At 36.4% G+C, this 16156-nt stretch overlaps 1 protein-coding gene across 2 annotated transcripts; it reads left to right on the forward strand.

The window, feature by feature from the left end:
• Nucleotides 1–219: 219 nt before the first annotated feature.
• LOC135163227 (uncharacterized) lies at nucleotides 220–3174 on the forward strand. 2 transcript variants are annotated; one of them, XM_064122476.1, is made up of 2 exons: nucleotides 220–504; nucleotides 2763–3174. In XM_064122476.1, the coding sequence occupies exons 1-2, from the start codon at nucleotides 378–380 to the stop codon at nucleotides 3041–3043; spliced, it is 408 nt and encodes a 135-aa protein (XP_063978546.1). In that variant the 5' UTR covers nucleotides 220–377; the 3' UTR covers nucleotides 3044–3174. The 2 variants fall into 2 exon arrangements, 1 of the variants encoding a protein (XP_063978546.1); XR_010299090.1 differs by lacking the exon at nucleotides 220–504 and adding an exon at nucleotides 2338–2597.
• The last annotated feature ends 12982 nt before the right edge of the window (nucleotides 3175–16156 follow it).

Here is a 16156-nt window from a genome sequence, read left to right on the forward strand (position 1 = left end):
CTCTCTCTCTCTCTCTCTCTCTCTCTCTCTCTCTCTCTCTCTCTCTCTCTCTCTCTCCTCTCTCTCTCTCTCTCTCTCTCTCTCTCTCTCTCTCTCTCTCTCTCTCTCTCTCTCTCTCTCTCTCTCTCTCTCTCTCTCTCTCTCTCTCTCTCTCTCTCTCTCTCTCTCTCTCTCTCTCTCGGTCTACACGTGTTCCTCGTGTGCTGTCAAAGATTGCAAGAAGAGAGTGAGTGTTCATTGACCCGTAAAATTGACGTGGTGCCCGATACAATTGAGGAGATTAAAAACTCGAAGAAAGATTGTGAGGCATTTAAATCTGCAGTGAAGAATATTTTAAAAGTGAATTACGAGTATTTGAAAACGAATTGACACGTGACATGAACTTCATTAAAAGTGAGGTTAATGTCTTGAAAACCATCATTATGACACACCTTGTAATCCAACAAAAAGAGGGAACAACCACAGTGCAGAATGGTATCAATCATCCATATGTTGAATCATCAAGTGAGTTCACGCCTGATACCTATGCGTCAACTTTATCGAAGGATGTAAGATCAGCAACTAGACAAGCCTGTGAATCCGTTGTTGTAGTCAAATCGAAAAACTCATCTAATGAGAATGAAGTCGAGAAGGTTATAAAAGCGAAAATCGATGTAACTAAATTAAATATTCGGGAATGCTCGATGAAGAAATCTGTCAATGGGAAAGTTGTCATTGGATGTAATAACGAAGAAGATATAAAAAAGATAGCAGAATCGTTAAAATCGGGCTTGGGTACTGACTATTCTCTTGTTGTTCCCAAAAGTTCAAATTTGAAATTAAAAATTCTAAATATTGATTCATGTTATCAAGAAAAATGGAATGAAGAGTTGGTCCAGCTTATTCTAAAACAAAATAAGCTGGACGGCGTTGATATTTCGAAGGAAATCAAGTTATTGAGTAAATGGACTGTAGAAAAATACAATAATATGTCAATCGTTATAGAAGTCAGTGAATCATTACACCGGAAAATACTCAGTACAGGTCTCTTATATATAGGATGGAATAAGTGCAAAGCTTTTGACTATATAAAAATTACGCGCTGTTTTAGATGCTGGCGTGTTTTCCATATTGCTAAATATTGTAAAAAAAATGAAATTTGTGGAAAATGCGCTGAGCCTCACTCAACTCAAGGCTGCACTAATAATATCTTAAAATGTGCTACATGTAAGGACGATAAAAATGGTTTAAGTCTTACTGAATTGGACATGCAGCACTCCGTTAAAGATAAAAACTGTCCATCTTACAAATGTTTTTTAGAGAAACACAAAAAAATGAACTCAATCATAAAGTAAAAAAAAGTTATTCTCACAGAAATAGACAAATGTTGGTATATTATATGAATGTCCGTAGTTTAATCAAAAACAAAGATGAGATTCAGCAATTAATAATAAAAGAGAGGAAACCAACAATTTCAGCTTTTAGTGAGGTTAGAGTTACTGATGACATTGAGGACGATGAAATTTCCATACCAGGATATACTATTATCAGATGTAACTCAGAAAAGAGAACAACAGGAGGAGTTGTATTGTATATAACCCTAAAAATTATCAAAAATAAAAAAGAATGCGCCATGTGTATGCGCAAAGCGTTACATGGGCAATTCCCAAAATATAACCCACAAAAATTATCAAAACCACCGTAACATCCAAATAATTACGCAAAAACGACTGAAATACATGGGCAATTCCCAAAATATAACTGCGAAAAATCATCAAATCCACCCTAACATCCAAATAACTACGCAAAAACGACTGAAATATATTGGTTATGTGAGAAATCCCCGAAATATAACCGCAGATACTTTTGAAACCATCTTTACGTCCAGATAATTACGCTAAAGTTATTGACATGTGTTCTTAGTGTGAAATATGTGTTGAGTTAGTGATTTGTAATATTAGTTACTGGTTTCACTTGTAGTGGTTTAATTGTTGATCGTATTTTACACATGGCGCGCCCGCTTTGTTAGCGATGGAACATCGTGACGTTCTTAACCCTAGAACGTTGCACTGGGGGGGGGGCTCCGTTTGTACTTTCACAACTGTACAAATGGATGACCTGTAGAGAGAATTTTCAAACGTTGAGAGCACCGGTGTGCAGGGATCCAACTGTCGAGACAAAAATGTGGCTGTACATGTGGACCCAGCGCCATATGTAGAGCTTAGCTTTTTGTCTCAACAGTTGGATCCCTGCACACCGGTGCTCTCAACGTTTGAAAATTCTCTCTACAGTTGATCATTTGTACAGTTGAGAAAGTACAAACGGAGCCCCCCCCCCCACTGGGGTACAAATATACCCCACGGCATCTTTAGGGCTGCGTAAAAACGAGAATCCTGCATTTATCGACCGGAGACCCTCCCCATAATTCAATTTGAAGATCATAAAGGGAGTAGGAAATGACAACACGAGTAATTTGCGTTTGGCTTTCGTGTGGGCCAGTTTTAAAAAGCGTGTGGAGTTAATTTGTACCCCAGTGCAACGTTCCCCTTTATGTTTTGTGTTCACAGTGAAATTGTGATTGTTCGAAATACGTTTCTAATTAGCAGCTATTTTACTAGGTAAGTAACAATGAGTATTATGAAATAGCTTTTAACTCTTTATGCAATAAATGTAATGTAATTTTCGAGTAAAAACATTGTTTTTTCATGTACGGTGATTTTTATGTTTGTATTTCCATTTTTTTTTCATTTTTGGTGATTATTAGTGTATTTCCTATTTTTTAGTTTTCAAAAAAAATGCTGCAAATGCTGTAAGAGCAGCATTGCGTGTCACCAATGACCCCGACCCTGAAGATTACACGTCGGAAACGGAGAACTTATCTATTGTCGTAAGTGACATCACAACAGAACAAAGTGAAATGTCAAGACGGAAAACAACCCCGGGAAACTTATTCGCTGTAATGTCTGTCCAAGATCGATCGACAGGAAAACGCCAATTCGTTGCGTCTCGTGCAAGGTTCCAGTTTGTGAGGAGCACCGACAAATTAAGTGTAATGAATGTATGATGCACGATTGATTCACTTTTTTTCGAACTTTTGCATAGATTGACATCATATACCAATAATTACTCGATTCTGATGTATAATCGACAATAAATAAATTTTGAATTTCAATTCCCGCCTCTTTTTCTGATTTTCTCCAAACCCGATTTTTTGAAATTTCATTCTTGCAAATAACTGCATTTTTTTCAACAAATCATAATTCCATTTCATACCGTTTCTAGTTAATTTAATTAACTGTAAGGAACATTAAATTTTTTCAAAATCGGTTGAAAATTCGCAAAGTTACAGTAACTTTAGTGAAAAAAATCAAAATCGAATTTTTTTCACTTTTTTTTCGTTCAAGTTAAATTTTCTAGGATTTTTTAAATAAATTACGCAATTTCACTTACACAGCCGTATTCGTTATTAAAAAACTAAGAAAATGATGTTCAACAACATTTTCCAATTTCAATTTTTACCTGCGAAAATTGCGGTCTAATGCGCGGGGTACGTTTGTACCCCAGTGCAACGTTCTAGGGTACGAAAAGTAAGTGCAACGTTCTAGGGTTAATGTTATTATTAGTGTACCTGAAATTTGAGTAACGTCGTACTAGCATTTGATTGGCGAAGTACGATTTAACAAAAAATCCAGGGGTGGGATCTTCAGGGCACTTTCGTGTACTTTAAAAACTCGTCTGAAGAGAGCTACGTGCAACAAAACACGACCTATCGTTGTTTGCATTGTATCTCATTTTTCAACGGCGATATTTTCCCAGCGACATTTTAAAATAAATCAATATATGCATTATATACATTGTCAATGTGGACTTAAAAGAAATATTTCCATTCGAGTATTGTCCTCTACTGCTATAAAACTCATTACTTGTTTTTTTTTTGTCAATGGAATGAAAAACTTCTTAGTGAATCACTTTAATTGACGGAAAAATGAATAAAATGACAACATTACTTCAAGTGCATTCAAACTCCGCGCTCTGTCAAACCACTTCTGTTCGTTTCGTAGAGTACTTGATAAGAACTGTCAAACCTGGAGGGGAATACTCCGAACTAATTTTGATTATTGGGGGGGCTCCGTTTGTACTTGTTCAACTGTACAAATGATCAACTGTACAGAGAATTTTCAAACGGTGAGAGCACCACTGTGCAGGGATTCAACTGTCGAGAGAAAAAACTAGGCATAGCCACATCTGTACAGGCGGCGCAGGGTCGGTTAAACAGCGTCGAGAAGGTAGAGATTGATAGTTTTTTCTCTCGACAGTTGAATCCCTGCACAGTGGTGCTCTCACCATTTGAAAATTCTCTGTACAGTTGAACAAGTACGAACGGGGCCCCCCCTGATTATTCGTTGCCCTCTTGCGGTGAAAGATGTAAGTAGCGAACAGGAGGCTCGACTGCTCTAAAGGTCCCACCACTATTTTTATTGGGAACTCATTGATCTCTTTAGAATTAAATGAAATTCAGAGCCTGTTAGATTTCTATGATATAGAAAAATATACGTACCCACTTAACGGCTCTATATAGAGAACCCTTAGAAACATCGATGTGTTATATCTTTTTGGGACTAGCGTTGAATCACTAAATTTTTGGATTAAACTTGTCTTTGCATGGACAATGCAGCTCTATTCACGCCAACACGTGCATGCTTAAATTATATTTCAACGTGTATTTCATTATAGCCGGAACATCATATTGGTCAAATGATTTTATTTCGAGTCGAGATGGCTGGCCTTGCATCAAACTGTCATGTAATTTTGTAGCGGATACTCTCAAAATTTAATTCATATCGTCGGTCTACAACTAAAGCGGCAGAAGTGATATTTTTTTATTTCTTCTTTTTTCAAAGGTAAAAAAGCGTATTTTTTTCTCTTCAGAAATCGATTTTCCAATCTATATGAAGAATGTTGTCGGTGCTTTTTTTTTACAACGCTGAATAGACGCAACTTCGATGTGTAAACACTGAGAACACGTATGTGTAACGCATGTTTCTTTTTACTGTTATCCTTATTGGATCCTCAAATTTTTCAATCAATGTGTTTAATTGGTTCTCAAGGAAACGGTCATAAGAACAACAAATTGTTTATGCTTTTCCAGATAAACATTTCAGTTGTTGTCACTCGTCCCATCGCTAAAAAAGCGGGCGCGCCATGTGTAAAATACGATCAACAATTAAACCACTACAAGTGAAACCAGTAACTAATATTACAAATCACTAACTCAACACATATTTCACACTAAGAACACATGTCAATAACTTTAGCGTAATTATCTGGACGTAAAGATGGTTTCAAAAGTATCTGCGGTTATATTTCGGGGATTTTTCACATAACCAATATATTTCAGTCGTTTTTGCGTAGTTATTTGGATGTTACGGTGGTTTTGATAATTTTTTTGGGTTATATTTTGGGAATTGCCCATGTAACGCTTTGCGCATACACATGGCGCATTCTTTTTTATTTTTGATAATTTTTAGGGTTATTTCATTTTCTTTTGCGTCCAACCTTTTTCTTAGTCTTCTCATCGTCACATTTTTCCAAACACAAGATATACACATCTTTTGAACCAGTTGGCCAACGAGATTTTTTAATTTCATTCTGGTGGACCATCAACCAGTCTAATTTATTGATTCTTAACATATTTACATATTTATGAGTGTTGCTGTCGCAAGAATGATGTAAAATTGCACTCATAACTTGATAAGTGTTATTATTGATAATAATTTTACTTGGTGGGACTAAAGAAATTCGAATGTTGTTTCGGTTATGCAATAATTGAAGGAAAAATACATCCGATGCACATAGTATTTCTACTTTACTTGACAGTCCTGCCCATTTTTTACGCTGATTGCAAAAACTTGCATCTTTTTTTCTTGTCAACAGCTTAGAAAACAATCCTTCGAATGTCATGTGGGTCTCAAATGTTTGGAGACCACAAGGGAAAACATATTGACTTGTTTCATATGAAGAAGTGTACATACATGTCGTACATGTCTCTGAAATTCTGAGTTCATATTGTACAAGTTCTTTCAAATTCGGATCTTTCGAGCATACAGTTTCGAGAAAAGAAACAGGATCTTGAGCATCATCTGAATCGAAAGGATTACCGGCAAATTTTCTGACGCCATCACATCGTAGACAGCCTGAACTTCTAATATATTCACTCAATAGAATCGATAGTTCGGTATGGATTAAATTATTATTGTCTTGTAATTTCTTACGTATCGTACTGCAGTTGAATAAAGCCTGTATTGTTGTATTAGCATAACTATCATGGGTATTCGAAGTTCCAATACCACGTATCGACCAATGACGAGAGTTTTCTGTTGGTTCACAACACAAATTGTTATTGAGTTCGAACTCTTGAACTGCCCACTGGAAATCAAAAACTTTTTGCCAGTTTTTTATTGAAGTCTCATACTGTTGCAAATCTGGCGTATGGGCAGCTCGCAATCGATTATACTCATTAAGTCCATAAGCATTAACTTTTATTGCATGAGGATCGAAATTGAGTAAATGCAGACCTTTTAATGACTTCAGCCGTGAGAGTGCCACATAAGTTTGTCCACAAGTGAATATAGTATTGCCTACATCAATAACTGCACTATCCAAACTCAATCCTTGACTTTTGTGGATTGTTATCCCATAACTAAGGCATACCAGAAATTGACTGCGAATGATAAAAGCCGCATCCATAACTTGGATTTTGGCCGCCACTCGTTCAATATTGCAGCATTCTCCGGAATCTAACTTGATAGTGACGTACTCTATTTCTGAAGAGTTCAGAAATTTTGAAATCGCTTGAACGGTAGCAATCGTTCCATTAACCAAACCTTTTGTAACATCAATGTTCCTCCTAATCATAATTTTCGAACCAATTTTGATTTTGATGGTCTTACCCAGTCCAGCCGTTTGGCTTGCATCATCCTCATAATTCTCGAGTAATTTTAAAGCTTTATTCTTGAATATTTTCGATCCACTGTACTCATCAATAACGGTAAGAGTAATTTCATCGGATTGTGTTTGACATAACATACGATCATTAAAAATTTCACATTGCAGACGCGTTGCAAATAGACACACTGTGCATGGTGGTAAATTGTTGACGTATTGACATATGACGTTCAATTTCCTGTCGTAATCCAGTTTCTCATCACACTGCATTTTTCGTATTTCTAAAAGTCCGATATCGTGTGAAGTGACCTGTCCAATTCTTAAACGAGAAAGTATGTCACCATAAGTTGTATCGGTTTTTTGTCTCATTTTTATTCTTAGTTCATCATAGGAGAATAAATTCGACCAAAGGTCAAATGTAGCCATTGAACCAACATGTTTCGCCATTTCATGTTCGGATAATGGGATATATGTAGGGTTCGCGCGTACGGGTGGTAGTTGGAGTAGATCACCAAACAAGAGTATATGTTTTCCACCAAACCACCCATCATCGCCTTGGATGCCGGAATTGAAGATTTCATTCAATCGGAAATTGGTAAACAAGAAGTTAATATTGGATACCATTGATATTTCATCAATTATTATCAATTGAACATTCTTGAAACTTTCTCGTAGCACCTTCAACGCTTTATCCGACAACTGTCGATATTTCAAAATTCCCGAACCATGTTCCACCGGTAATTGTAACAACTTGTGTAAAGTCAAGCCGTTAATGTTAAATGCAGCTAGTCCCGTCGGAGCAGCTGTGGCTACATGGTAGGGCGTTTCTTGTTCCATCCAGCGCTGAATGACTTCAATTAAAAAACTTTTACCGGTTCCACCTTCTCCACTAACGTAGAGTCGTAAAATTTCTTTGTCTCCAGACATTATGGCATTTTGTACTCTGTGGAAAATACGAATTTGATCAGCATTCATCTTACTTATCATTTCATTCAAGTCCCCCGGTATCTCTTTAGTTTTCTTATTCAAATCATGGAAATTTTGCATGGCTGCTTCTGCTTCGACCGGGTCACATCCCAGTAAAATCTCGTCATTATCATCTTCAGATTGTGCACCATCGATCCCATTCATTTCTCTTTCAATTTTCAATTTTATATTGTCAAATGCTTTTTGGATTTCATCCAACCGTTCATGATATTGATGAGCGTTCAATAAGTCATCTTTATGATGCATAAAAGATTCAGTAAATGTCTGAAAATCTCCTTTCAATTCGTCTTTATCTCTCCATGGCTTGAACAGGAGTAATAAACTGAAATAATACTTTTCCGGTTCTATTTCACAATTATTCTTATAATGATTGATAAGATAACCATTTTGCCGTTTCCATAAATATTTTTTGTTCGGCATCTCATAATATTCCGTATGTTTACTCACGGGTTTTGTATTGACTACATCGAACCACTTGGCAAAATCATATAAGGACAACGACTCCAGTTCAACTGGCCGTTCCAAATAATAATAATCGATTAAGGATTTATAGAAAATTGAAGTGGATTCGGAATCTAGTGTCTCAATTGCTTCACGGGACTTTAGTTTCCTATATCTGATCTGTCGAACGTCTAGCCACCTAATGACCGTTTTCGGATCTGTTCTATACAATGAGAAGACCACTAACGCATCAGCAGTCTCAATCGCGCCGACTTCTCGATGATTTAAACTACAAAATGCAATATTCCATAATAACTGGCGAACCGTTTTAGTTCGATTTATATCGTTAAGTACTTCCGCATCCGAACCTGCGACTTCCGGTTTTGATGCGTACTTTGTGCAATACGTAGTTAATAATCCTGATTGTTCTCCAATGAACTGGATATCCATATTACCTTCCCACGCTGTCAAAACAGCTGGATTATAATCATTAACATTTTCTTCTTCTTTTGTTCGAGGCAAATCATACAAACGGCATTTAGTTCGCAACTTTTTTCGATTGGCAACTGATACAGCAGTGCTCCGCAACACAAATTCGTCTGAAACATTTCGTGAAAATCCAAAGCGACATACTTTAATTGATTTTGACGTTCCTTTCTTTTTTCGTTGACAGTATTTTGTATGACGATGATTTTGATGAGTCGTCACTCGCCTGTATAAATGAGGTGAGCGTATTTTAGAAGGAATTTTACATGTAACGTATTCCATAATGAAGTCTTTTATTTCTTCACTCGAATTAACTCCTAAAATTGGAGCATTTTCGATCCAAATTATCATATGAAAATGCGGCATCCCACGACTTTGACATTCACGACGCCAAAAGTAATGCTCTATCTTACCTATTGGATGACTATCAGATAACATGAAATCAAGTATCGCGTGGAATTTGTTATCAACGAATCTAGCTACTGAAACAGGATCGGATGCAATCAATTCCCCTGAAGATAATCTGTCTGAATCTGGGTGCAGAGACCGTAAATACTGAATCATATCATCCCACAACCATTCAGCGGGACTTACTGTCAGAAACCATGTTGCTGGCCCATAATGCTGAATCATACAATTTAGATTGTTCCGTGGAATTCGCCAATATTGTTCCGAATTCCGTACACGTTCGAATATTGTTTCAATTCGACCTTCCAATTCACCTTTATCTAATTTTTTCAGGCATTGTTTTGCAGTAATACGTTCATTGGGATTCATCACATTAAGTAAATGATAAATCCCACTATTTATTTGTCGTATGAAAGCATCATGTTGAAGGAAAAAAAGATATTGTTGATTAAGTCGAAAGCGTGGATCGACAGAACATAAACGGGTTTTGATATACGTTGCATCAGTTAGTCTCTGTGACCTGACTTCGTGGACACCATTTTTACCATATGGATACAGGTCGGGAAAGCACAATAAATCTAAATTTTTCAAGTGAAAATCCAGAGGGTTATCTCTAACCTTCAGCATTTGATAAAGTTTAGTCGACGATGCATACATTCTCTGATCATGTAAAGGTTGGATTGTATATTTAGCATATGCTATACTTTCATCCTGCACCAGTGTTAATAGAGCATGTTTTATATCTGCACCGTCATCCTCCATGTCTTTCGACTCATGAGAGTCAGATTTACACTGTTCTAACGGTCCCGATTTTTCAATCGTTTCGGGTTCAACCATGTATTCGACTTCATTATTACTCGATACAAAAGTGAATAAATCTTTTGCGCAACTCGGTATTTTGATTTTACTGTACAGTGGATTAATCTCTTTCAATTTTAATAAAGCTCTGAAGACTTTGTTTATGTTCACTAAATTTTCCCATACAATGTTAGCTTTTGTGGGTACCCCGCGAACCAAGATATATAATTCATGATCCTTGTTCAACGGGTCTTCATCAGGACATATCTTCTTCAAAGTTTCTTCAAGAGGTAATGGTAGGAAGAACGTTCGCCCTTTCATTTTCTGTACACGACATGCGTGAGGAAGATGTTTATTTGCAATTGTTCCCGCACGTTGAACGACTTGAAATGATTTTGCTCTTTGAATCAACAGTTTTTCATAATCATTCAAATTTTGGAGTTCTTTGGGAATTGCACCAGCATCTAATTGATTGAGTACACACGTTGGTGGCAATCGTTTTTGCCGGAAATTAGTCAAACAATATCTACAAATAGAATTGTCCTCAAATATTTTTTTTCCTTGTATAAGTCCATCCTCGGCATTAGCCACATAAAACAAGATCAACTTTTCCCAATTTGGATTAATCATATCAAGCGGAGTTTGTAAAGTTGCTAAATTGATTATTTCTCGGTCGTGACAAAGCTTTTGACAAGAAATACAAATATGTGATGGAGTATCTAGGGACCGCTGGTTGAAAGCGATGAAGGCACTCCGAAATTTTTCCTGCAAGTAGTCTTCATCCAAACAGAGATTATTATTAGCACAAAGTTGATGACCCTTCGATTTCATCTCTTTTGTGATATCCTGTAACAAATAGACCTCAGACGCATCCAATGCTTTATCTAGAGCATTCAATTTAGTAAATATGGCGATCATTTTGTAGATCAGGTCTTTAATATATTTCACAGCAGGAAAGTGAGGTGATAATAACTGGAGTATACTCAAATACGTATTGCCACAACATTTATCAACATAACTTAGATGACCTAACTTGTTTGCTTGATGGAATCTCTGTTGTAAAAACACGAGAAATTGCTGAAATCTCCTTAATTTTTGAAATTTTAGAATTCCAAGTAAATCTTGGTAACTAGTAATAATGTTTTCATCATGACGTACACGACAGAATTCGCTGCACATCCAAGTTTTCTTTTTTTTCTTTTTTTTACCTGTCGTCTTAGTATCAGTCATTAGTGGTAAAATATTCATTGCCTGACCTTGTTGATTCATAATAATTACAAAACTTTCATGTTCTCCATTATCAAAAATCGGATTGTTCTGGAATTTGTCAAAAGTATATGACGTTTCATAAAAGTATGCTTCATTAGAGGCTGAATGTTTTTCATCACCACAAAGGTCTCGTAATCTGCTTTTTGAGTCTTTATATCGCTTTTTTTCTCGTAATAAATAAAATTCTGCTTTTTTTGTAAGTATTTTCAAAGTACGATACAAATTCTGAATGTATAATTTTCTTTGTAGCAATGTCCACTTGATTATTTTTTCAGCTTCCAACCTTCTTTCACTCATCTCCCTACCCGTCAATTTTTCTGTCAAATTTTGTACATAGATTTCTGTAGAGAAATGTTGCTTTAATGAATTTTCTTTGATGTGGAGGCTACGATATTTTTTTTTGATTTTCTGGCCAATTGTCATACCAATTTTCTTTTTAGTTGTCAAAAGCTTCTTTTTATTAACCAAATATGCTCTCAATGGTTCGTTTGAATCGGATTCTTTCTTAATTGCAATCGCGATATTCTCCTTTTCTTGTGATGATCTGATATTCTGACGTTCAATTTAGTCAGACTTTTTATATCGCTTTGCAGGGTTCATTTCGTCGGAAATTGTGTTCGTCGGAAGCTTCCTTTTACAAATGAAATGGGCTTTCGTTGCATTCTCTGGGTCATTTAAATTTGATTCTCCCTTAATTACAGTTTGGGCACTGCCACCTTCTCGTGTTAATGCCATATCCTGAACTCCAATTTGGTTGGATTTCTTACGTCGTTTCGAGTCGTTCATTCCTTCACCAATATCATCGACGTTTGCATATCTCTTTTCACGCTTCCGTTTCGCTTCGGATTCTCTCCTGCGAATTACATTCAGAGATAGTAAAGTAGAAGGAACATTACGATTTTCAATGGTAGGAAAGTACAATAAGTCACCAGTTTGATATATTGTACACAAATGATCACGCATCATTGAATGATTGTACTTAACCAGGTTGGGTTTTTGACGAAATATGAGAGTAATTGCGAACGCAATCGCGTAGACTCCAAAATCTACCAAGTTTGGTTGACTTTGAACTTTGCAAAAAGTAACAGTACTATTTTCTACATTATAAAATGGAAACAATTTCTGCAAAAATACTTGATGATCCCGATGCAAAGTTCTCATATTTAATGAATCATAAATGTAAATCTTTCTGCAATTATAATAACAGCAAATCCAGTGCTCAATGGAGGAAAAAAGTCTCTGAATGTGTTTTTCATTCAAGGACACAGGCTCTATTCTCGTAGGGCGTTGTATAAAAAGAGTATCTCTCAGTTCATAATCGGTATATTTTTTAACAATTCTGCTGAACTGTAACATATGCTGATCAGTTAGTTTCAGTCCTTCTTGAATTTGATTCAGCAACAGCTTTGAGTCATTCCCGCTGTCCCGTTCTTGTGATTGGTCGTATTTAGAACTCACGGTCAAAATAGGAGAATGATTATTGTTTAGGGTGGGCATTCCGGTTGTGGACATCTGCATTTTTTCATTCGATTGTGATTCGGAGTTTTTCGCACTGTAGCTAACGCGGTTACAGTTTTCATCAACAATTTTTGTTGTATTCAAAACTCCAATACATCTTCCCGATGAATTAAGAAAAGGAGTAATTTCTCCATTTTTGAAGATTCTAACAACATGTGGGCGCATTTGTTTTGAATCAAATGAAACTTCCGCTAGATCTGGCCATTGACCGTTCAGAATGCAAGTGGCGAAAGCTATTGCAAATACACCACAATCATAGGCATTTGTTTGTTTGGGAACGGGTACAAAGGAAATTCCTTTGGTTTCAAAAGGATAGAAGGGATAAAGTTTCTTCAAAAAAATCAACCATTTGGGAGGAACTTGTTTATGTTCAGTCCAGGTAGAATCCAAAATATAAATATTATTCGTATCGTAATAACTACAAACCCAATGATCTGAAGGATCGTTCATATTATCCATACCATAATCACCATCTCGATAATGCAGTAATTGAATGTGACTTTTGTCAGCTGGAAGTGATTGAATTAAATCTGGAATTTGTATCTTCCAACTTTCCTGAAAAGGAAAACCATATTGCAAATTCATCAAATATCCAAAATAATCCATGTGATCATCTTTCAATCTATTAGTTTCTCCCAAAATCCACTGGTAATCAGTTTGTTCCAATGGATTCATGTTTTGTCTTAGAATAAATGAAGTAGCGGAATATTAAGCTCTCGAGACGAGTGAGGAACTGCTATGATAAGCAGAGCGATTTCTTTTATACACGGAAATTCAATTTTTTAAAAATTCGTGACGGAAAACACTGCTAAAAGAAATCGAATAACTGTTGATGTTAATGCAATAACAATGTTTGTTGGAATCGTGAAAGTGTTGGAAGTGAAATACTGAAATTCGTGAAAAGAAACACTGCCCAAACGAGCAGGATGACAGTTGAATTTCAAAACTGAGGTTTGTAGAATAACTGTTTTTAAAACTAGAATATTAATTGAAAGAAGCACAATGACACCAATGATTTTTTATCGGTTTTCTAGAGAGGAAACTGCTGGAAGAAGCAGGATGACTACTAGTGGAAGAAGAACTTTTGTTCAAGCAAAAAATGCAGTGATTATTTGCACTTGTGACATTATGAAATCGATGATTCAAACCACTGTTTAAAGAAACTGGATGACAGTTCGATCGATTTTCAAAACTGCTGAGGCTAGCAGAGAAAGTTTATCAACCACTGAGAAAAATTTCCCCTATTTAGTGGGCAAAAAACTTTCACTATTTAAATCCACCAAAAAATAACTGCAGGAATTTGCAGGAGAAAATAACTTCCACTATTCACAATCTGAAAAAAATGACTGCAGAAATTTGCAGGAATGAAAAAACTGCTGGATATTTATTGAGAAGAAAACTTTCACTATTGAAATCTACAAAAAAATAACTGCAGAAATTTGCAGAAGAAAACTTCCACTATTCACAATCTAAATGAGATGATGGCAAGAATTTGCAGGAATGAAAACACTGCTGGATCGTCACTGAAGCAGTGACGAAAGAGAAAGAAGATTTGTTTTAAATAAACGATCCGTTTGAACGAATCAAGAGAAGAAAAGAAGTGAACAAAAGAGGTTATGAAAGAGAAAAATGAGAGGAGAATGATTAAAGATGAAACAAAAGAATGAAAGTAGATAGTAAATAGATAGCAAATGAAACGAGAAATGAAAGAATTGGAGGAAATAAAAAGAAAACACCACGGTAACACTAAAAACAGCGGAACACAATAACAACACTGGAGAAACAACACGCTGCGCAAAGAGGATCGACCAAAGTAGCGGCTCAGATCTCGGGTTCCGGTGACCCCACGTCTCGAATAGTGTGACCCCAGTAGAGGGATGGCGCTACGGTCGAAAAATTGAATTCCCCATCGATCGATTTCCATTTCACCGTAGATGAAAGGGTTAAGGGCAGCGGGAAAATTCAAAGGTGTGGCGGATGTTTTTATATTCAATGATGACTCCAATCCATTTAGCAATACACTAACCTTTGTTTATCTTTTTTTATTTTTTTTTCACATAAGAAATGAATTTCCAATAAGTTTCCCAAACGTTTTTAAGTACATTTCGATATTTTTTGTAATGTTCGTTTAATTTTATAAATTAAAAGTGAACACAATTTTTCTAAACAGTAAAAATCCTTTCCCAAATACTCCGGAACGATTTCCTAACGATAACCATTGATTGCAATCACATACAACTGATTTTTTTTTCATCTGCCAACTATACGGACTTTCCGAAATTAATTCATTAAAAATCAGAGGAATTTTCCCGAATAGTAAAAATGTTTTCCCTAATATCCCTGAACGATTTCCTAACGACTGATATTATTCAACATTAATAATTATTTTTTATCTGCCAACTAAACATATTTTCCAAATGTAATTAATTAAAAATGAAAAAAAAATTCTAAATAAAGAAAATGTTTTTCCTAACATCCCCGAACGATTTCCTAACGATTGCAATCAATCAACATTAATAATTAATTTTCCATTTGCCAAGTATACGGCCAAAGAGGATCGACCAAAGTAGAGGCTCAGATCGCGGGTTTCGGTGACCCCACGCCTCGAATAGTATGAGCCCAGCAGAGTGATGGCGCCACCGTGAGATTTGACGTTTCAGCGGGCGGCCTGTGTCGGTAATCCGGCAGTAGTCGTCCCTCTGCCACTGGCTGCCACTAAAATAAAATCGCCGTACTTATTGTAATTAAGATTAAGGGATGAAAGGGAGACTGATCGACAGGGAATTAAATTCTCCATCGATGGATCTCCATTTCATCCCTTAATCTTTGAGAGAAAAAAATTAAGACCGCCTCGGAAGTCACGGCGCTGTGACTTTCGGCGGTTCGCGCAGGTTAAAAACAATCGCCGTACTTACTGTAATTAAGATTAAGGGATAAAAGGGGCACTGATCGACGGAGGATTCCATTCTCCATCGATCGACCATATTTATGTATTTATCAATAAATTATCGTACACAAAATAATATCTTGCCATTATTGCCTTGGCCATAATTATCGTGAATGACTCCGAGAAACAACATCGCTGTTTGAACGATTCTGTAATGGCGCGGTCTACCGTTAAGTTGTGTAGCGCCACCTGGATGGCTTCATTAGCGCGGACAGTAGTTTGGCTGAGTGTCAGGGGGCTGATTTTGGATAATAGAAAATTAGAAGCATAGAGAAGAGAGATGTGAATAACATTCTGCTATGCATAAAAGGGACAGCAGCAATCAGCTGTTGAATAGAATGTGGGGCCCCCCATCGTGGCAGTCTCTGCAACGACTTA

Source organism: Diachasmimorpha longicaudata, chromosome 6 (assembly GCF_034640455.1).
Source record: "Diachasmimorpha longicaudata isolate KC_UGA_2023 chromosome 6, iyDiaLong2, whole genome shotgun sequence".
Lineage (NCBI taxonomy): Eukaryota > Metazoa > Arthropoda > Insecta > Hymenoptera > Braconidae > Diachasmimorpha > Diachasmimorpha longicaudata.

Coding starts and splice junctions, on each gene's coding strand:
- LOC135163227 (XM_064122476.1), top strand. CDS start 378: ATGAACTTCATTAAAAGTGAGGTTAATGTCTTGAAAACCATCATTATG. Junction 505..2,762: donor TCCATATGTTGAATCATCAA/GTGAGTTCACGC, acceptor CCTATTTTTTAG/TTTTCAAAAAAAATGCTGCA.